The 24,806-nt window shown below is 34.1% G+C and overlaps 1 protein-coding gene across 1 annotated transcript; it reads right to left on the reverse strand.

Moving 5' to 3' along the window:
- Positions 1 to 23,025: 23,025 nt before the first annotated feature.
- LOC108339299 (uncharacterized) lies at positions 23,026 to 24,502 on the reverse strand. Its single transcript, XM_017576436.1, has 2 exons — positions 23,539 to 24,502; positions 23,026 to 23,471 (listed from the first exon to the last, which is right to left on the reverse strand). Exons 1-2 carry the CDS (start codon positions 24,500 to 24,502, stop codon positions 23,026 to 23,028), a joined length of 1,410 nt encoding a protein of 469 aa, XP_017431925.1.
- Positions 24,503 to 24,806: the final 304 nt, after the last annotated feature.

Here is a 24,806-nt window from a genome sequence, read left to right on the forward strand (position 1 = left end):
TAAAGTATACACTTAAATAACCTATGCAATTTGAAATATATTTCAGAAAGCAGAAGTGCCTTTTTAAAATATTTCTTTTTTCTTTAGTCATTGGTTTAGTAGAGAAATTTAATGCAACAATTAAACATTATTCACTGACAAAGAAATACAAGAAGTTGACTTACCAAATAGTAAACCAGATTAAGAATGGGATGGTTCAAGACATCAAGATCTGTATTCTTACCAAATACAGAAAATGCAAGCTACATCAAAGGTGAAAACAAACATCATGTTAGAAAACAATAACTTCAAATAAATACAGTAGCTTTAAATGGGAAGGAACTCACCAATCACATCTTATCAGAAAACAAGTGCAACAAATACTAGTAACAGACCCAGCCTACCAAGGTGAAACGTTAGTCAAAAACAGCAAAAGCTTTAAAGCATATAGTTTTTACCCTTCTTGTTACATATTATTGGAAAATCGAGCAGTTGATGAGAAAAAAAAGGAAGAAAGTAGGTTAACAGAACACACAGAACACATATAATATAATTAAATCCTTAATTCTGACAAGCATTGTGCCAACTGAGCTAGAAACTCATTCTAACTTTGTCTAAACTTCAAAGTTGTGGATTCAATAACACCATAATCTGGATCTGCATAAGAAGTGTTTGTAATGGTATGCAGAGATATACACTACAAAAAATAACACATATTGCAGTACATTGAAAGGAAGATAAAAGAGTTCAAACTGTGTGTTCAAAGATGAGTAAATGAAATATCTTGCCTTTATGATATATAGCACAAACAGCTGCAACCGCACTATCTACTACTGAACACACAAACAACACATGCAAAAAAATAAAATGAATCCTTTTAACTAGCATAATATATGATGCTTCAAAGTCATAGAAATGACAGATTAGGTAGATGATAGATAAACTAAAAAAGAATTAGAAGTTTCAAAATGATGAGGATAAATCTTTTCATATTAGCATTATTGCGAATCATGGATACTTCTGCCGATTGAATTCCCAAGATATTAAAGGGGAATACCCTAGAATCTGCACAAACAACAACAATGAATTATTCTGGAAATTATTAGTAACGAATTCTTATTTGCTAATGCTTCAATAGACAAATTAAAATGGACTACCATTGATGAGGCACCACTCTAGAAAACTCGCGGAGCCAAACAAGGGGTTGCTTCAACTACCGGCTGTTTCGGTTCACAATAATGCATAGAAAGAGACATGCAATGATTTATGGAAATGAAAATGGCGACTGAAATAGAAACAAATCAAAGATAGAAAAGGATAGAACGGAGGAAACAAAAACGAAAAAGAAAGAAAAGCTTGTATATCAAATTAGGAATTGCAAAGTGAAACAAAGAAAACGGAAGGGAAGGTTTTGAAGATGAAAAAATCAAGACGAGAAGGTTGGATAAAGCAAGATGCGAAGCCTGCGAAGAGAAAAAGGAGAAGTCGAGGCGAACGTTCTAAAGAAGAAATGGCGAACAAAGACTTGAAGTGCGAACGAAAACTTGAGGCGCAGCAAAATGAAAATTAGGATTGCTTTAAAAGTGTTAAAAAATTATTAAAAAATAAAATACAAAATCTAACCGCGGATTTTAACTATAACCGCGGAAAGTAGTAAGGGTTTATAAAACCCCCATAAACAAACCTCTAGTAAAATAGGTTATTTTTGTAGTGGTAGAGCTGTCAAAACGGATAATCTGGCTCGATCCGGTCTGACTCACCACGGGTTGGTCATTTAGTGAGCAAACCTAACCTGGCTAACTTATTAGTGAGCTTAAAAAATTCGAATCTGGTCCGACCCACCACGGGTTGGTGGGTTAAACGGGTTGACTCGTTTAATTATAAGTTTTTTTTTAAAATAAAAAAATTACAATTTTTTTAATTCAACTCTAAATAAATTCACACTAAAATGATGTTAAACTATAAAGACAATTCAAAATAATAAAAAAAAAAGTATCACACAATCTCAGCGTAATCCAAAACCATGTACAAAAGGTGAACACATAAGTTTTAAATATTGATAATTTTTGTATCACTTGTCCATTTATAATATTAGAGTCTTGAATAGATAAATCTATAATATTTTTCTCTCTTGAAACATCTTCTATTTTATTACCATCTACAATATAATAAAAAAAAATGCTAACTAATAATATTGAAACACAAAATAATAAATAATTAAATAAATTAGGTAGGTTGTTGAGTCAACGTGACTCACCATGGTTCAACCTGGTGAGCAGGGTTCTAAGTGAGCCAAGTTGAAAACTAACCCGCATACAAAAATTACATTTTTTTCAAACCTAACTCGGCTCAAACCTACGGTGAACTGGGTTAGCTCGTGGGTTACAACCCATTTTGACAACACTAATCCAAGGGTTTCATTCTGCATCTCCAAAATTTTACAATATATTTATTACATCCCTATTTAAAATACTTTTAATTTTCAAAATACCGAAAAGAATTTGGTTAAAGATTCTCAAAATAGCTTTCTGCTTCATTCTTCCATACTCTCATTTTTCACATTTCGGATCTCACTTTCTCTACTTCCTCTTTGTTCTCATTCCTCTCTTTCACTTCCTTACTCTCTGCTTCCAGGCACACACAACTTTTTCTTCTTCCTCTTGCAAGTTGAGCTTCGTGTTCTTCATAAATCCAGGCACACAATTAATTTTCATCTCCGTTCCTCCATTTTCATTGCTCTTCGTTCCTTCATTTTCATTGCTCTTCGTCCCTCCATTTTCGCTGCTCAAAGGTTAGTGCATTCTTTGGTTTGTTAAATTTGTTTTCATTTATAATATGTTTATAGATATAGAATAAGATTGCAGGTGTAGAGTTAGGATTTGTATGATTAGATCGTGTTTTGGACGAGAGAATAGCTTGATTTGCAACTAGGTTGTCAGAGCGGTGCAACATAATGGTTAAAGTGTACAACAAACCAAGAGGAGGTGAATTGGTTTCTTATTGCAAATAATACTTTTAATAATTTTCTCGTAAAATATAAATTTCTTAATAACAATTTAAATAAATAAAAGATTAAGGAAGGGAGAAAATTGCACAGTTGAGGTTTCTTAATATAACTTCTTAATAACAATTTAAACAATTTAACTTCTTCCTTAATCGATTCAATTCAGTAGTGTACCGAGGTTTCCATAGCAATTAAGTAATCAATCAATGATCAACATCAAACCTGCATAAGATTTTCTTCTCAACTAGGTTGAGCGTTAGTCTAGATATAGTGTGATACGTTGTCATTCAAGCTATCAAATTAATACTACTTTTCAAGACAACTTCAGTATTGCCAAGTCAATAGTCAACAAAGCAGATATGGTTAAAGTAACCCTGAGTCGTCTCCCAACGAATATAAATTTGTTTTTCAATATTTGACTCTTATGAATGCTATACAATGCTAAAGAATAAAAGTGAGAAGATATGCTAATGGAATTAATGTTTGAAGAACAAAGAGGAAACTTTAAAGCAATTATAATGAAATAGGCTAATTTCACTGCTTTTCCAAGATAGATTCATCATCGATTATCCACGGATTATTGTTCAATTGATTATTGTTCGGGTTTCAAATTAATTGAAGTACATTTTCAATTAATTTGAGGGCGATCTTACAATTAATCAAAGTAGATTCTCAATCAAATGCAAGACCTTTCTAGATTATTCGCAATGAATTAAACCAAAATACAATCCAATCCTATTGTGTTTAGTCATGTTTATTCTTAAATCTCCTAACCAAATTAAAAGCTAATTAATCAAAGTAAATACCCAATTAATTATAGTTGAAATTATTACCACCAATCAAAGTACATTCTCAATTGATAGCAAAATCCTGTTTAATCATATGAACGTTCCTAAATTTAATCAAAATAGATTCTCAACCAAACCTAGAAACCCTTAAACTCATATGATTAGTATGCATGTAGATTCAAACACGTTATGATGCAAAAATCATTGCTTTTAATATGATTGAGAGAGATGAAAGACATAGAAAGAGAGCAACTCAAATCAATAATCAAAAGAAACAATTGTATTAATTCAACTTAACTTCAGAATCCATAATGAAATTACAATGTAATAGCCCTAGAAGCTTAGTCCTTCATGGATGTAGTAGAATATATGGAAAAATAAAAGTGAGAGGAGTGGTGGATGAATGAGTTATGATTTCTACCTCCCCTGGGTTTCTTTTTATATAGACTTGATTGGGCTTGGAGTTTGAATCTTCTGTTGATAAAATCTTTTATCTTATATCTAATATCTTCCAAATATTCAACAGATTCAATCATTTTTTGAGAATATTTGATAATATCTTTTCTAGATTCAAAAAGATTTGGCAAATATTATCTTTTGATATTTATTAATATAGTTAAATAAGGTAATTATTTAACAATATCAAATAAAATATCTTATGATATATTTTCTCCAAATTATCTTTTAAAATATCTAACAGATTTAAACTTGCCCAAAATTACATTTCAACCCTTTTTATTTTATTCAAAATTGCACAGGAGTCTAGAATTTTCCTCTAATTGCACTTTAGTCATCTCTTTCTTTTCAAAATTGCATAGGAACCTTGTGTTGACCAGATTGGACAAACTTTGACCATTCAATTTCATGCTTTAAATGAATAAAATTCTAACTTCAGCTACACAAATAAACATTAGAACATCCAAAATAATTTATGCAACTAAGAATCACATTTTAAGCATCTTTAATTCCCAAACCCAATAAATTCAATCGTCACAAATTTACTTTAAATCAATCATTAAGCACAAGAATCTTATAAGAAATTTTAATTTTAAAACATAAATGTGGGCATAAATATGCACTCATCACAATGTAATTGAAACTAAGCATTATCACAGATTAGGTATGAATATGCAATGTAATGATGTAACAATGAAATGTTCAATTGCCTTCATACAAGTGATTCAATCAATTCAAACAATCTTTCACATTTCATATATTATTTACCAAAAGACAATTTCATTGATATTAAAAAGTGAGTACAATCAGAACCAAAAGATGGGTTAATAGCCATTGATGATAAAATAAAACAAAACAAAACAAAACAAGCGAAACAACAACAAATTTTAATTCAAATTTATATATATATCTTTTACATTCTTTTATTTTTCTTATTTTTCTTCATGGAAATTAGCAACAATCACTATCACTTTCATCCGCTACACTTTCCTCTTCATCACTCTCTTCTTCTTCCTCACACTCTTTAATTACAGTGACGTCCTGATTGATGTTTTGACAGAGAATATTCAAAGAGTGCATCTGTCTCACCATATACTTCTCAAATTTAGAGCGAGGTCTGTATGGTGCGAATGATGATCCTTAAGCTTCCTCCTCTTCACCAACATATTCATTCTTGAATAGCCATCCATCTGGACCATGCTGAAGTTCCATGTGATGTAGTGAAAATTTGTCAATCATATTACTTTTCCCGTAAGATTCACATGATTCATTTACACAGTCCACACCAAAATGAATTAACACTTTTGATATGAACACACAGTAGGGTAAGCTAACAGACTCAAGCCTTGTGACCTTGAGCATGTTTTCAGATACATCAGTTGCCCAATTTGTCTGGATGTTTTCTTTAAAGGCATATAGAAGACATAAATCTTCAGTGGTTGCCTATGCATGATTGCTTCCTCTTGGCAAAAAATTCCAAGAAATGATAAAAGCACACATGCGGTCATCCTTTTTCATTCCACTAGTTCTGTATAGTAATATCTTACCTCATTCAGGTCCCTTAAAAAGTTTGATACACTGTGAACTTGTGGAATCCTTCTACACCCAAATGATATTGTTCTCCTCCTTGTTGAAAACCGACAATCTTAGTCCAAATATCACCGGTCAACTTTATATCTACCCCCTTGACTCTGGAACAAAGTGTTCCATCACTAATTTTTAGGTTGAAGTAGAGTACCCTTACCAATTCAGGGTACCAGGGGTCAGTCATCTCTACGAACATTTTCAATCCTTGCCTGCTAAGCTAACTTGGAAAATTGAATCCTTCCCTTCTGAAGAAACTCAATTTTACATATTTGTGAGGAATGATCTTCCTCATTCTCCACTTATCAACGAAGTTCGTCTGAGTGCTATCATCACTTATCCATCCGTCAAGATTAGGTCCTCGATACATATTCTTCCTTCCAATAGTTTGTCTGAGTGCTATCATCGCTTATCCATCCACCATGATTAAATGTATGTAGATGAGGATTTGGTAATCAACCCGAGAGAGTAAGAGTATAGAGTTTGCAATGAAAGTGCGAGTGATAGATTGCTTAGGTTAGGGCTTTTAAGTTTGAAACACAGTTTAGAGGGAATCCCAAAATTTAAGTTTTCGCGCACAAACATTGAATCGATTTCACACATCATATATTCAATTTATTTTCTTCACAACAACAGGAGTGAAATAAAAAAGTTAATCGATTTAATTAGTTTCAAAACCGATTACTATTTAACATAGTTTTACACATAACAGAGATGCATAAAAAATAGTCTAATCAATTTCACTATTAACACAATCAGTTAAAGTATGTGAAAACAATTTTTAAACAATTTTGCATAGCAGTTAAGCAGACAAGATTCATACACATCAATACACATTCACAAACAGAAACAATGATGCATGAATGCATGAATTGACAGTAGATGTTACCATAGAATACTACTAAAGAGATTTGGATATGTTCCATTGAAATTCATCCTTAAGTGTTGTCTGCTGCTTGATCAGCTATTACTTCCCTGCAAAACTTTCAAACGGTTTTTTTGCAAGTACCTAGATGAACTTTGGGCCTTTCTTGTTAGTTACAGGAGGTTGCTCTTTGGGAATCCATTTGTATTTTCCCTTTGGAACACCTAATTTCTGTAATAATAGTTTCTTACAGTATGCCCAATAGTATTGCAATAGAAATAGGTATTGGATGCAGGTTTGCTTAATTCAATGAATCTTTTAGAATTGATTCTTTCATTTTTAGCTTTATAACCAATACCTTGCCTATTTATTGCTCTGCCTTGTGATCTCAACACAACTTCTAAATTTTCTCTTCCAAGTGTAAATTTAGCTAGTGTGCTAGTTAGATATTCAATTTTCTCAGCATGAGCATGACAATCCTTACAATTTTTTTCTACAATCTTAATTTCAGTTTTAACATTTGCAGCAGATTGTAGAGCAAGATCAAGTTCATTTTTAGCCTGTCATTTTCATCCACAAGGTTATTTATTCTATACTCAAAGTCTCTTCTCTCAAAGTTTAATCGATTAACCTTGTACTACAGTTTCATTGCCTTTGCATGCAGCTCCTGAAAAGTGTCCAACAATTGAGCATATCTAACCTCGATTGGATCATTCTCAAAGTCGCTGTCACTACTTTCAGGGCATACAGATCCAGCCATGAACCACAAGTTTGACTCTTCTTTAATGCTTTGATCATGATCATTGGATGAGTCTTCATCATTGTTCTCCCAAGCAATGTAGGCATTCATATGCTTATTCCTTCTCATGTCCTGAGTGTACTTTACATTAACCTTTTGCTTGATCTTTAGGTCTGGACAATCAGACTTTATGTGTCCTTCCTTTCCGTACTCGTAGCATGTGACAAAAATGTTCTTTGCATTTCCTTTTCCTCCTTTAGAGTTTCCTGCAAAGTCAGATACAACATTTCTATTTTTCATAAATTTAGTAAATTTCTTTACCATCATATTTTTTACTTCCTTCTCTGAAATGTCTGCATCATGCATCAGAGTCTGCATCTGATTCAATTCTTCTGGAGGTTTTCTTACTGGTAGCTTTGAGGGCAATTGATTGTTTCTACTCATTCTCCTCTTCTTCCTTCAGTCTTCCCAGCTCCAGTTGATGTTCCCTAAGCTTACCAAACAGTGTAGTCATATTCATAGTTGTTAAATCTTTGAATTTAGATATGGTTGTTACCTTTGGCAGCCAGCTCCTGTTGAGACTTTTCAATATCTTAATATTGATTTCCTCCTTTTCAAAGACCTTGCCGAGAGCAATCAAATGATTGACAATGTGTGAAAATCTTTTCTGTACATCGTAGATGGTCTCTCCTGTTTTCATTCTAAACATCTCGTACTCTTGCACCAAGGAGTTCTTTCTGACTCTCTTCATCTGTGCCTTGATGGGTTACTTCAAGTACCTCCCACATTGCTTTAGCATTGTTGCATGTTGATACCCTGAAAACTCATCAATAGTAAGAGTAAAAGATATAACATTTCTAGCCTTAATATCATATTGTTCTCTTCTGTTTTCCTCTTGACTCCACTAGAAAAAAAATTCAAAATGGGTTTTACATAAACTAGTTTAGTGGGTTCAAAGGGACCATTTAGAACAACATCCCATACACCATTATCTACTGACTCAAGAAAGATTTTCATTCTAATTTTCCAAAAAGGGTAGTTTTCACCAAAGGTTTGAGAAACATAAGCCATTACAAGATCAAATAATAATTTCATAAAAAGGTAATCGATTTGTTTTTTAAATAACTTTTGAAAACTAGCTCTGGTGCCAATTGTTAGAAATAAAGAAGCTTGTTTCTCAACACCAAGGAGGGGAGGGGTTAATTGGTGATTTATAAAAACGTGCACTTTTCAATTCTTTTTGCAAAACTAGAATGATCTTTGAAACTTTCTTGCACTGTAAGTAAAGTGCGTATGCAATGAAATGTAAAGAGATAGAGAAAGAAGACCAAATACAATTTTTATCCTGGTTCGGCCTCAATGCCTACATCCAGTCACCCTTCCAATCAACCACTGATTGAAGGATATTTCACTATAATGATTGGAGAATTACACCAAAATTTTTACAATGAACACACTCTCACAATGTAAACACCTTTCCCACTCAAACAATCAAATATAGAATCAAATACACCAGCACATTATTATTATTATAATATTATGATTATTATTATGATTATTATTAATGTTATTATTATCATTATTATTATTATTATTATTATTATGATTATTATTATTATTATATTATTATTATTATTATTATTATTATTATGATTATTATGATTATTATTATTATGATGATTATGATGATGATTATTATTATTATTGTTATGATTATTATGATTATTATAATTATTATTATGATTATTATTATAATTATTATAATAATAATAATAATAATTATTATTATTATTATTGTTATTATTGTTATTATTATTATTATTATTATTATTATTATGATTATTATAATTATTATCATTATTATTATGATTATTATTTTTATTATTATTATTGTTATTATTATTATTATTATTATTATTATTATTAATATGATTATGATTATTATGATTATTATTATTATTATTATTATTATTATTATTAATAAGAATTTTTATATTTAAATTAATTTTAAAATACTAATATATTTAAAATATAATAACGAAAAATATAAATTAAAACTAGTATATTAGAATATATATATATATATAATATTATATGTTACAGTGTAATGCAATGACAAATTAACTAACATAATGGAAAAAAGTGTTAATTTTTATATTAATTATATTAAAAGTTTGGGTTTCCTTTTATGATTGATTGTTAACTTAAAACATCATTGTTAAACTTTATATATTATTTTAAAAAATAATTAAATGATATTAAAATAATAAGAAAATGGATACGAATACAAATATGTAACAATATGAAAGAATTTAATGGAGTTAAATTTAAATATGGAACTAACGATGAATTTATTTTTTTAAAATAAATGAGATAACAAAACTTGTTTCAGTATTTTCTTGATATTGATTTTGGGTTTAATATTTATTTTGGTCTTCGGTTTGTATGTTCAAAGTGTTGTAAAAAGTTTACAAAATAGTATTTTCTGAGGCGTGTAGTTTCACTATTCTTAAGGACTTATCCGCGGTATATTGCGCAAGCCCCAAGGATACAACATGAACTTTCCAGAATATTTATGGGACCTCAAAACTAGCAAGGATTTCTAAAAAGAGTATAAAAACAAACCCAAAATATTTTTAGAAGAGGAAAAGAGCTAAAGAATGAAACTCAGAAAAGAGGAAAATGAGAAAGACTGAAATTTATGTGTTCTTACCGAGTCATAAAAGAATAAAAGAAATTAAAGAAATTAAAACCAATCAATGATTTTAACGTTGAAAAATTAATGTTTGTAAATTTAATATTGAAAAATAATTTGAACGTTGGCAAGAATTAACGTTGAAACAAATGAACGTTGCACAACGTTCTTTTATAGTAAATGGCATTCTTTTGCAATAATTTCTTTGCTCTATAACGTACAACAATCCCCCACTTATTGCAAAAGAAAGTTGAAAGAAAAAGTCTTTGACTCAAATAGTTAAAACATTAAAAGAAAGATAAGAAACTTTTATTCTGGTTCTTAGAGCTGTTATAGCAAGCTATATGAACTAGTCTTAGATTGAGATACTTAACACACAATGTAGTTGGTATAGCAAGCTATATGAACCAAAGACACTTGACGTGCCCGATATTCATGAGTGCTCTAGAGATCATGCCAAGATCTCATGCAAGCGGCCCCACTTGACACTCATATAGGTGATTTCATCAAGTGTATGCTGCAAATCATACACCACCCATAAGAGATATGAAAATCATTAAAACTTTGTTTAAGCTAAAATTCTTTCACCACATAGAATTTTAGTAACAAAGTTTAACCTCTCAATAATGTAGTCTCTAGCACTTTCACACACACCATAGGAATGAACATAAATGATTTAAAATCAATTTAGTGCTATCAAAACTAACAAGTGACTTGTTTTTACCCATATGAACCTTATTCATGGGATCTCCAATCACAAAGGTTGTGTTACCATCACTTGTTTGTTTGCAAGTGGCTTAAGTCTCATTCCCCTCGATGTTTCTAATATCATTTGTCTTCGTAGGGGTTTTGTCAGAGGATCTGCTAGATTATGTTCTGACTTCACATAATCAATGGAAATAGTTCCACTATTTAGCAGCTGCTTCACCAAATTTGTGTCTCAATTGTATATGTTTATTCTTTCCATTGTAATTCTTGTTTTTAGTTATAGCTATTGTCGATTGACAATCATAGTGTATTGATACCGATGAGGTTGGTTTCATTCCTAGTGGAATGTTCGCTAAGAAGGTTTTCAACCACTTAGCCTCATTACCAGCCATCTCAAGAGCAACAAACTTAGATTCCATTGTTGATCTTGCAATAATTGTTTGTTTGGCTGATCTCCATGTAATCGCACCACCCCCAAGTGTGAATACATAACCACTAGTGGATTTTGTCTCATCTGAATCAGATATCCAATTAGCATCACTGTACCCTTCTAGTACAGCGGGAAATCCACTATATTCAATGGCATAATCCATTGAACCTCTTAAGTATCTCACAAGCCTAGCAATGCATCCCAATGTTCCTGATTTGGACATTGAGTGTACTTACTCAGTCTACCTACTACATAAGCAATATCAAGTCTAGAAAAGCTCATCAAGTGTAGTAAGCTCCCAATTATCTGGGCATACTGAGGCTGAGACAATGATTCTCCTTTATTTTTCATTAATTTAGAATTAGCATCATAAGGAGTACTCTGGTTTTAGGTCATAAAACCCAAACTTCTTAAGAAGTTTCTCAATATATTGTTCTTGAGATAGTAATATACTATATCCCTTCCTTATGATTCTAATACCCAAAATCACATTGGCTTCACCCATGTCTTTCATTTCAAATTTTGATCCTAGAAACAATTTAGTTCAAGTGACAATCTCATTGCATGTTCCAAAGATTAACATGTCATCCACATACAAGCATATAATGACACAATCACCATTTTCAAACTTAAAGTACACACATTTATCAACATCATTAGGTGAAAAACCATCACAAAGTAACACATTATCAAGTTTTCCATGCCATTGTTTTGGTGTTTGTTTCAACCCATACACGGATTTTAAGAGTTTACATACTTTATCCTCTTGACCAGGTACAATACACCCTTCAGGTTGAGTCATATAAATTTCCTCCTCTAAATCATCATTCAAAAATGTTGTTTTAACATCCATCTGATGTATCACTAATTTATGGATAACTGCTAGAGCTAACAACACTCGGATAGAGTAAATCCTAGTCACAGGAGAAAAAGTATCAAAGTAATCTATGTTGAGTTTTTAAGTAAAGCCTTTTGCTACTAATCTTTCCTTATATTTCTCTATGGATCCATTAGGGTGATATATTTTCTTAAAGATCCATTTACAACCAATGTGTTTTTCTCCTTTAGGCAAATCTACTAAAGTCCAAGTATTGTTTTTCTGAATTGATTCAATTTCAGTCCTAATGGCCTTATTCCACTGTTTTGCATCAGGAGCACTAGTAGCTTCTATAAAGCTTATTGGATCATTATCAACAAGACTTTCTCTGTCTTTTACTTCTTCACAAATCCTCATTCATGGTATTACTATTATCATTATCATCAACAGGTTGAGACATCTCACTAACCTTTAAGGGAAACACATGTTAAAAAAACTCAGCATTTTTCGTCTCTATTATAGAATTTCTCTCAAGTAAGTTACTTTTAACAACTAGAAATCTATAGGCAGCACTATGTTCAACATAACCTAAGAACATACAATCAGAGGTTTTAGATCCTATTTTCCTTTTCTTAGGATCGTGTAACATCACCTTAGCTAAGCACCCCCACACTCTTAGGTATTTAAGGTTAGGTTGGCAACCTTTCCACAACTCATAAGGAGTTTTACCGGTTTTCTTATGGGGTATTCTATTTTGTAAAAAACATGCAGTAAGCAAGACTTCTCCCCAAAGTTTATCAGGTGCACCAGAACTAACAAACATAACATTCATCATTTCCTTAAGAGTTCTATTCTTTCTCTCAGCTACTCCATTAGACTCAGGTGAATATGGTGGGGTCACCTCATGGATAATTCCTTCTTTAACACAAAATTCATTAAAGAGCACATACTCACCACCTCTATATGATCTAATCCTTTTAATTTTCTTATTCAATTGATTTTCTACTTCTGCTTTATAAATTAAAAACACATCAAAGGCTTCATCTTTATGTTTGATTAAGTAAAATTTAGTGTATCTAGAATAATCATCTATAAAGGTCACAAAATAATTTTTACCTCCTCTAGACATGATTTGTTTCATATAAGCTAGATCAATATGAATTAACCCTAATAGCTCAGTTTGGCGTTCTACAGAAAAACATGTTTTCTTTGTCAATTTAGATTCTACACATATATCACATTTACTACTCTATTTATCATGCATATTAATTAATCCTAGTCGTTGTAATTTCAAAACATACGAGGAATTCACATGACCTAATCTAGCATGCCATATATCATACAAGTCAACAATATATGCAGAAAAACTTGATTCATTAATTTTTTCAGAAACATTTAGAACGAAAAGTCCTTGATCACAATATCCCTTCCCCACGAAAACATTATTTTTTGTCATAATGATCTTGTTAGACTCAAATGACACTTTAACCCCCACCTTTCCCAATAGTGCTACAGAGATTAAATTAACTCTGATTAATGACACATGTAGCACATCACTCAAGGCCAAAGTCTTTCCAAATGTGAGTTTGAGAAGAACTTTTCCTTTTCCCAAAACAGGAGTGGTCTTGGAATCATCGAGGTAGACGTGTTCTTCTACATCCCCTACACTAATGTAAGAGGTAAAGACACTTTTGTTTGCACAGATATGCCTGGTAGTACCAAAGTCTACCACCCGCTTGCTCACATTGGTCATCAGATTCACTTGAGAAACGATCGCAACAATAATGTCATCTCCTTCGACTATATTGGCCCTAGGAGGATTGTCGTTTCTCCCACATACGAAACAATTTTCTTTATTCTTAAAGGTGGGTTTAGATTCATTGGGACGAGATTTAAGATTTTTTTTTTGTAATCAGGTTTGTATTCGTACCTTTTGGGAGTAGGTTTTACTTCTACCATATTTGCTTTCGTAGATAAAACTTTGGTCGTTGCAGTAGCAGACTCCTTCCTGTTGGTATCACCTTTCCACTTATGTCCTTGTCTTCAATCATCTACCAACGGTAGTAGTTTCTTATGACGAATCTTTGTCTGACGACATCTTTAGTAGTGTATTTGGGAATCAACGAGTCCCAAATGTCTTTTGCTTCCTTGTAGGAATAGTATACATCGAACAAATCATTAGAAAGTGCACTAAGCAGAGTGTGTCGACATACCTTGTTCGCGTAAGTCCACTCTTCAACTAGTTTTGAGTTTGAGGGAATAATGGAGTCGGGCTTCGGAGATTAAAGAGCAACAACAAATCCATACATGTCTAAAAGGGTGGACACACGTTCTTGCCAGTGTCGAAAGTTCTGTCTCAAGAAAACCTCTATTTTTGACACGTCCGGAAGTGATTTTGCAAAGACCGTCTAGGTTCCGGAAGCAATGGTTTGGCTCTCCGAAGGCATGTTGTTGATGTCAGCCATAAGTCCTTAAGATTGTTGTAAAAAGCTGACAAAATAGTATTTCTTGAGGCGTGTAGTTTCACGGTCCTTAAGGACTTATTCGCGGTGTATTGCGCAAGCCCCCAAGATACAACAGGAACTTCCCAGAATATTTCTGAGGATCTCAAAACTAGCAAGGATCTCTAAAAAGAGTATAAAAACAAACCCAGAATATTTTTAGAAGAGGAAAAGAGCTAAAGAATGAAACTCAGAAAAGAAGAGAATGAGAAAGACTAAATTTTATGTATTCTGAAATGAGGGAAGAACTCTCTATTTATAGAGTCAGAAAAGAATGAAAGAAATTAAAGAAATTAAAACCAATCAATGATTTTAACATTAAAAAATTAATGTTTATAAATTTAATATTGAAAAATAATTTGAACATTGGCAACAATTAACGTTGAAACAAATGAACGTTGCACAACGTTCTTTTACAGTAAATTGCATTCTTTTGGAATAATTGCTTTGGTCTAACGTACAACACAAAGTTGCCCTTATTTTTTCTCAAAAGGTCACAAATTTTGCAAAAAGAATCCATGTTAGTCCTTTTTATTTTCAGTGTTAAAAATTTTAAGAGCTGAGTGAATCATTTGTCCAATTTTTCATTATATGGCAACTGTGACCCGTGATAACGGTAGAAGGTTACTCGACACCGGAGTAACGCACACCGAAAACTCTGCTCTCGGCCTTTGGTTTTGTCTCTCTTATTCTTCATTCTTAATAGGTTGTTTTGATGGTCATCTTTAGGTAGGGTTGTACTCCAACACTTGTCCTCAAGTAGATTTCATTGTCTTTGTTAGAGAAACTGCTCTCTCTTATACCAACATGGCTGTTGTCTTGCTCATAATTCATTTTCATGACTGCTTTGTTGCTCTCTCTGATACCAACATGACTGCTGTCACGCATTTGGACATCAAGGGGTTAGAGGGTTTGATGTGATAGAAAAAGACAAGGCAGAATTGGAAGGGTCTTACCAAACAAACTATTTTTGCAGATGTTTCTCTCTACTTTACAATACAACGAAAGTAATTGAAGAAATTTTGTACCAATTTCGGAAATTGAGGTTGAAGTCCTAGGTGAGAAAGACCCAAGTAATTGCTAAGAAATAGTGGTTGAAATAGACTAACTATCTAAGGGTACTTTAGCTCGTTTAAATGCACTTGTATAAACTTTTCTGCTACTTTTTTTAACGGAAAAAGAAAGAATTTATTAAAGCACTTTGAGAAAATAAATTAATAGAGAAAATATATTTTGAAAGCTTATAAAGGTCTCCTTGAGGTGGTCATATTTATATACAATAGATCTGCGTGATACAATGTCTTTTACTTAGCCTACTTTGAGAGTTTTAGGTAACAACTTTTGACTATAGCTTAATTAGTCTACTTTGAACCTATCCTAACAAAAACACAGGGCCATCCTAACACATGGAGTATTGAAAAGATGCAATTTTAAAGTGAAATGGCTGATTAATTGCCACATAAATTGAGGTGTACGGCACCAATATTAATAACACACAACATTCATCCTACATGTTTTCAATGCTGTCGGATCTCTCGATAATTATCTTTTCTACCTAATTTCAGTTGTTGGAAGAGCACAAAATTAATGTTCACTTCATTATCATACAAAGAATTGGAGGTGAAGCGGGACATGGGCACACATCAGTTCAATTGCAGCTGTGAATTGCACATTTTACTACCCAAATAAAGAATTGAAAGGATTTAGTAAACTGTTTTCCAATCATGGAAATTGGAATTTTTATAAATAATAGAATTTTCCATTTCTAAAAGGAATAATAAACATGAAATTCAGAAGTTGATAGTCCAATTCTGAATCCAAGGTTGAATTGGAGGCCAATTCCAAGCACAAAAAGGACTGATAAAATCTGTCAACTACCAAGTAAACTTAATACATTTCTATCCTTATAATTTATTTTTCTTTTAGAACGAATCTAAAAGAGTTATCATATTCTTACTCAGAATGGGGATGTTAATGTTAGGCTAGCCATTGACGAGGGGAGTGAGCAGAATTTTGACGTACACATTCTGAAGAACATAAAGGAAGGTTTAAATTGGAGCATCTTTAGCTTCTGGTTTCATTATTGTTGGTATTCTTTCTGGTGGTTTCTTTTGGTATTTATGTACAGTAATTATTTGATCATTTTGTATCTTTTTGCTTGATTTATCTGATTGGTTTAAATTTTTAGGATGCTTGCATCAACATAAAAAAAGAGGAGGAACTGGGAAGATCCAGTGAATGTGCAGAAAACTCTGAAAGAGGCTTGGGGATTTGGAGAAAATCCTGCGTAAAGAAGAATGAGATGGGAGCGTCACTTACGGTGACGCCAAACACGACACTGACGACGTCTTCAGTTGCACTGCAACGGAACGGTGACCGGTGTTGTCGTTGCTCCTTGGTTTCTGGGTGAAGAAGCAAACCCTAGTTATTTTTGAAATACTAGGTGCCATCCTTTGACTTTACATTAAATTGCCATGTCAATTGAGTCACAGTTGCCACGTAATTAAAAATTGGACAAGTCATTCACTTGTCATTAGTGTTTTTAACGTCGTAAACAAAAAGAACTAACGTGAACAATTTGTTACAAAATATTGAACGTTTGTGATCTTTTGAAAAACAGGAGGACAACTTTGAACACACCTGTTAGGTTTCTAAGTCTGAAACCTAACCAAACACACTCTCACACAACAGAATACAAAGATGAATGAAAGAATTCTCTTATTTCAGAACGAATAAGCACTGTACAATGAATGGGTTGGTGGCATAACCTCCCTGGTTGGGAGCATAACCTCCCTCTACAGGCTAGAATCCTGTCTTTACACAAAATATACTTGATATCCTCTACAGAGTTACAAGAGATCTATTTATAGCAGCTCTGACCCGCTCCCCCTTTACAATCGACACCTCACACCTTTAACCGCTTAGTCCTCAACCCAATCTATCTTAACATCCTAGATCCTAACATTACACCCCGCTGCAAAACAACCTTGTCCTCAAGTTTGGAACCGAAAAGCTTGGTCTCTTGGCTCCTCTTCATCATCTTGTTATCATATGAAGTGAACCCACTGGCTACTGCCCTCCAGTTAGGTCCGGAGGCTTGGGTGGTGGCAATTCCTCCTCCAATAACTTCCGTTCTTCCTGGATTCTATTAGCTCCAAGAATTCTAGTCACCTTTTTTCCAGAATCGCAGGCCCTAAGAGAATGTCTTTCGTTGCTTTAAGCCGCTCTCTCCCCTCTGCCGGTGTATCACAAACTACAAGCCCCATTTTCTGTTGGCTGGCCCACCTTATCACAAAATCCATTCTTCTTTCTCGGGCATTGATTCTTCCATCCACTCTTCCCCCGAAAGCCTTCATTCCTTCTTCCATCACACTTCTCTCCCACTGATCCATCCCTAGTAGACCGTTCGGTTCCAGCCGTCCTCTTGCGTTCAGGTCCAGTAGTCCTCTACCGTACAGTTCCGGCAGTCCTCTACCTCACGTTCGCTTCCGGACGTCCTCTCCTGTTCGGTTCTGGTAGTCCTCGACCTTTCGGTTCCTTCAGTCCTCTCGGGTTCGTAGCTTGTAGTGCTAGCCCGTTTGGTTCCGGCTGTCCTATCACGTTCGACTTCGTCAGTCCTCTCCCGTTGGGTTCTGGCAATTCTCTACCGTACGACCGTACAGTTCGGGCAGTCCTCTCACATTCGCTTCTGAACGTCCTCTCCCGTTCGGTTCTCCAAATCGCAGCACCACTACCCCCTTCAAACCTTCCAAAGAACGATTCTTGGCTTTCTCCTTCCAGGCTCTGAACCAGTAGCCGGCGCTCCCCTTCATACTGATGTCAACTAGGCGCACCTTTCCCTCCTCTACCACACCTTGCAAATCGAAGAACTTTTCTGCCTTAGAGACCCATCCCAACGGATCAAACCCTTCGAAAGTGGATTGTTAAACTCGCTTTTAGTCGCATCAAAGCCAACAAACTTAGTTTCCCCACTAATGTAGTAAAGGAATAACCAAGGATCAATCCAAGGACTCAACTATGATTAAGCTTCAGAGTGTAAAGTTAATTCTTGTAATTATTTACTACTTAGCTATAAAAACAAGGTGGGGAAAATAAAATGAATGAAATTAAAGAGAAAAGAATAAAGAAATCAAATCTGTATAAAAGAAAAAAAATCAAGAAATAAAATGTAAAGAAATAAAAAAAATTGAAACCTAAGCTAAAGTATAAAATGAATGCATAACAAAACAGAACCTAAACTAAAATGAGAACTGAATGCAATTAAAACTAACCTATGAATGCTAACAGTTAATAGTGCAAGGAAACCAAAACTAAAACCGAACAAGATACTAAGATGCCTAAAAGAAGTAGTATATACATGTATCAGAACCAAAAGAGTGGACATCCAACATCTAATCTACTGAACCTAATCTATATTCACAGGAAGACAAAAATCAAAGTAAGAAGTATTGGCTAAAACAGAAATCAACTTGCAATGAAACCAACTCAGCAACACAGATCACTCTATCCTAATCTATATATCATGAAATAGAAAATAGGAGCAGAAATCAGAATTGAAACAAAACAAGAACAGTATTACAACACTGAAATTGAATTTAATCTGACAATTATGAAGCTTAACATCTCTCAAGAAGACCTCTTGATAAGTCATGCTCACTATGGAGTCATATTACATCCAAAACAGATGTAGAAATGTGGATGTTTTCCTTCACAAATCTCAAATAGAGTTCAATTACAGAATTAAAATCACATACAAAAATAATAGAAGAAAAAGAATAAAAACACAAAACTGAATGAGTTTTTATGTACTGGACTCATCTTTGGCTCGAGAAGACATCTCGAAAGTGAATGCTCAAAATAGAGTCATTTGATTCCAAAAGGAAATATAGAATGCAGAGAATCATAGTCCAATTCGTTTCTTCATTGAAACAACATAAGAAACACACAAGCACGAAACATAACAGAATAACAAAACACTGAACAAGCGAAACATCAAGAACAAAATGTATTATTAACGAGAAAAGAAAATTACAAAAATTGTACCGAATACATGCTCAATCAGAGTCACCGCGGGCTGTCACCACCGTGATGTGCGCTCTAAAAGCAAGGAGAACGGAAACCTACTCTATAGAAAGTGGAAAAGAACCCTAATCTACAAAGCTTAGAACTGTGAACTGAAAATGTATCTCAAAGTGTGTAAAAGTATATGTTTACATGGTGAGAGCCCTTTTTATAGGGTCAAAAAAACAAAGAAAACGAAAAGAGAAAAGAAAGAGGAAAAGTAAAGAAAGAAACTTGATTTCGACGCTTCCAACTTCTAATCGGACGACCACCCTTCTTATCTACTTTGATCACCAACCCTCCGATCATCTTCAACCTCTCCACCGATTCAGCTCCTCACACGGTCACGTGCCAGTTAGCTCTGGTCAGCTCCCTTTTCTCGCTGGTCAGCTCGTCCATCTTCACTGGTTAGGGTCGCGAGCTTCTTCTTCCTTTCTCGTCTCACTTTGCTCTGCCCAGCACATGCCCTAACTCTTTCTCCAGAGCGAATGTGCACGTAAGGGTGTGTTTCTCCAAATGAGTTACTACTCAAATGACCCCCAAACAGCTGCATCCACCAAAACTCACCGTTTCACTTAAGCCCACATTCATTCATTTTCATTAAACCAGCGGCGGCCCAATTCCAGCATGCGTTGGCCAAAAGCTTGTGCAGCAGCTTCCAAATTTAATTCCAATAAGCCCAATCAGCTTCAATAGCCCATTTGTCAACTAAGCCCAATTTCCATTCCAGCAGCTCATTTCAATTCAGCACCTCTCAATCAACTTCTATTATGGCCCAAATGTTGGCCCAATCTGTAAAAAAATCAAACAGCAATTAAGAAAAAGAAGAGAAATTATGCAATTAAAACAAAACATTTGTATTGAAAGAATTTCAGAAAAATACTAATTTCCTAATTATTAACAAAAGCTAAAAATTACACCTAAAAACCTCTTTTTAACTAGAATTTTATAAAACTGAAGAATTAAGAGAAAAACATAAAACTAGCCTAATTCTAAGAAATTAAAAACTAAAGAAATCTAAGAAATGATTTTTAACAAAGAAAAATATGTAAATCTAGAGTGTTATCACACCCCCACACTTAGACAACTGCCCTCCTGGGCAGGGACAAACTAAAAAGAAAAAGCAAAAGCAAAGACTCAATCTAAAAAGAAAAGACTAAAGACACACAACAAGGAACACTAGACTCTTATCACAATCAACTCAACTCTACCAATTCACACAACTCTAGCTGTTTCTCTCTAATCAGAACTGCACAATCAAAATCATTCAGTCCAAATCCAAGTTTCAGCAACTCTAATAAGCAAATAACAATTAGATTCAACCAAAACAAGCAGAAGAAACATTTTTTTAGAGAAGTAGCAGCCCAATTTCAACCTCACAGGATAAAGTGTTTCTCTCAAATCACTCAAGTGTTTAGGTCAGCCTGTGTTTCACTCCACATAACATGATAGACCACAGTTCACAACTTTGGAAAAATTCTAATTGACACTACTTGAATCAAGATAATTCTAGATCACTAGGACTTTCATGGCTTGTAATGTAATGGAGAATGGAAAGGGCAGATGGATGGGAAATAGAAGCAGAAACTGGAATGGATAAGAGAAATGTGCAAGAAAGAAGGGAGAATCTGAAACTCACTACAGGTATTTTCTTTTAGCTTGGCCAGAATCCATTTTTTTTCTTTCTCTTTCTGATATTTTCTTTTTCCAGGTCTTTTTCTCAATCAATTTTCTCCTTTTCCCAACTTCTTCTTCTCTTTTTCAGATCCGATTTTTTTTTAGGGCTCTTCAATTTCACCTCTGGCCTTACTCTTTTCTGCTTTATGAGTTCTAAATTCTTCCTACCTCTAACAAATCTCTCAAGGTTGTTTATTTATATGGTTGGGGAATGGTTTGTAATGGATGGAAAGCAAAGAAAAGGCTAAGGCTCAAATGAGGGTACAATGGAAAGAATTGTGAATGGAAAGAAGAAAGAAGGCCTAGATCATCTCTAAAGTTCTACCAAGATCAAGCACATAAAAGAGAATTAATACAAAATCAAAACTATGGCTATACATGCATGCAATCACACTAAAAAAAATTGGCCCAAAACTCTCCAGGGTTAAAGATTTGTCAAAAATGGACTTGCTACTCTCTACCATGCAAAAACTGCTTATTTGAATTGAACTAACTGCAAAAACTACTGCTAGAGCTACATCTACTCAAATCTAGAGCTAAAGACACTATTGGCAATCTATCTTAAAGACATAAAGCTATAAAGTTAAGTAAATCAGCAAAAAGTTGAGTAAAATGTGAAATAAAATCTAGAAATACCTAAACAAAATTACCTAAAGCTATTAACAACCTAGACAAACTAAGACAGAACAGAATGCAACCAAAAAGAATCTAAACTAAAGCTCTACAAAGTAAAACAACAAAAGAGACATCTAAAGCAGAATGATATTAAGCTAACAAATCCTAATTACAAGTCTGGAAAGAAAACAACAAAAGAAGAAAGAAAAGAGTCTAAACATAACCTAAACCAACTCCCATCTAAAACGCTTCTACAAATGATAGACAATAAAAGGAAAAAAAAATAAGCAAAGAGTTAACTCTGAACCTAGCTAAACTAAAACAGACTCGAATTTAAAAGAAAAAGAGCCTAAGAAAATCCTAACAGTAGCAATGAATGGAAGAGATCCTAGAAAATTACTAAAAACCAGAACAGGACTCAGAAATTAAAATCTTAGAACAGAACCTATAAGGGAAAATAAAACTGAACAAATGCTTATTTACAAAAACTAAAACAGAACATGAAAATGAAAAACACCTAAGACAATTGTTAATGCTAAAACAGAAATTAAAGAATATCTAATACGTGAAATAGAAGGCAAGAATATAAGAAGAGAAAGGAAATCCTAATATGAATTCTAATTACAGAAACTATAAGAAAAAATAAAGTCTAATCCTACAACCTAAAACATATTCCAAAAGCATAAAAAAAAACTAAGTATTGACAAACTAAAACAATACTAAAAGTAACTCAGAAAGAAACTAAAAAAAAATTTTTTTACTCCTATTTTAACTACAAAACACATACTAACAGATGTATATTACAGTAAAAACAAGTATTTAAATCTATACCTTCTCACCCCCACACTTAAGAGGCACATTGTCCTCAATGTGTGAGTAAGAAAGGTTCCTAAACAGCACAGATGCACAATTATTTACAACACAGGAATCAAAATGAAAATAGCACAAAAATCAAAATGAAAACAGCACAGGAATTCGAATGCAAATAGCACCAGAATTGAGAAAAAAAATGTCTGCAGCAGAATCCAGAAATTGATAATACTTAGAAATGTTTATTAACAGAGAAAATAAGAAAAAGCAAGAAAAACTTAGTCTCCACAAGTCTTCTATGAGCTGCTTGATTCTCCTTTTGGGTTGACCAAAGGCTGAGCAAGGATGCCTCCAGCCTTCTGATTCACCAGTTCATTCACAGCATGAGCCAGCTGCCCAATCTGCATCTTCATATCCTGAATGGTTGCCTCCAGAGTTGGGTCCATCCTAGGCTGCATTTGTGACTGGTTCTGCCTTCCATAAAATGATGCATTCTGCCTATTCTGTTGTGCATACTGATTTATGCTCTGCATCAGCCCATTTGACTGCTGTCCACTCTTTTGATTATATGGAGGAGCTTCGTATCTCGGGTTCATCATGTTCCTCCATCCTGAATTCTGTGAGTTAGAAGCTTGGCTGTAATGTTGTGGCTGATTCTGGGCTTGCCATGGCTGTTGATTCTGCCTGAAGTTTCCTTGCTGATATTGGAATGCAGCTGCCACTAATTCAGCTCCAGTGGTGTCTTGAAGTTGATAACACTAGTTTGTGAAGTGTTAATCTGATGCACACACACCACAATGCCTTCTCACTGCATTCACTTGGCCTCCTAAAAGCCATCTGCCTCATCAGCTCAATTAGCTCCAAAATTTTGTTCCCCATCAGTAGGTTGTTCTCAGTAAACATGTTGGTCCTCACTGAATCTGAGATTGCATTCAGTTGCATCTCATGAACTCCTTTACTACAGCCACTTCTAGTGTAGGTCTGCTGGTAATTCTCAGCCATGTTTGCAATGAGGTTTCTTGCTGCCGATGGTGTCTTGTCCATGAGAGTGCCTCCACTTGTTGCATCTATCATGTTCCTTTCTTGAGGCAGCAACCCTTCATAAAAGTATTGCAGCAGCAACTCATTGATCTGATGGTTGGGACAAGTGGAGCACAACCTCTTGAAGCGTTCCCAGTATTCAAACAGATTCTCCCCAAGCAGTTGTCTAATCCCACTTATTTCTTTTCTCACAGCTGCTGTCCTGGAGGCAAGGAAGAACCTTTCCAAAAATTTTCTCTTCATTTCTCCCCAGCTAACTATGGGTACATTCTGAGAAAACAACCACTCCTTGGCAGCATCTTGCAGTGAAAAGGGAAAGGCTTTCATCTTGACAATCTCCTCAGGCACATCTAGTGGTTTCATAGTTGAACAGACCATTGTGAACTCCAAAATATGCTTGTGAGGGTCCTCCCCTACTGACCCATGGAACCTTGGCAGAAGCTGAATGAACCCAGACCTAAGATCAAAGTTGGGAGCCCCCTGTACATACGACACTTGGATGCACAGGGGCTGGAATCCAATTTCCTGATTAGCCAGCTCCTTTAATGTTCTCTCTCTTTGCTCAACAGTCATGTCTTCAGTCTCAGATGTATCCGATAAACACTCAAATGAAGTCGGAAATGATCCAGTAGCCTCAGATTCACGCTGGTTCCTCTCCTTTTTGATTCCTTTTCTATTCCTACCAATTTCTGGATCCAGGGTAAGCAAAGGGCTGTGATTAGCCCTGGTCATACACTTTCAACTCTCACAGCTAGATGAACACCTGTTAGTTTGCAGATTCAGAGAAAGAAAATAAAATATTTTTCATTATACGCACTTCTAATTCAACCTAAACCTCCTCAACAGATGTATTGACTAAGCATCCAGCAACACAAACACAGTAATCACCAACAACTTTTCAAATAAAAGACCAAAACATCACAGAATCAGGACAGATGTACAAAACAGATAGCACAAGAATATATACAAGTCAGAACTACTAAAGAGCACAAAAGAATTTTTTTTTTTGAAAATCATTACGAAAACAGAATATAAA

This window comes from Vigna angularis, chromosome 5, assembly GCF_016808095.1.
Source record: "Vigna angularis cultivar LongXiaoDou No.4 chromosome 5, ASM1680809v1, whole genome shotgun sequence".
Lineage (NCBI taxonomy): Eukaryota > Viridiplantae > Streptophyta > Magnoliopsida > Fabales > Fabaceae > Vigna > Vigna angularis.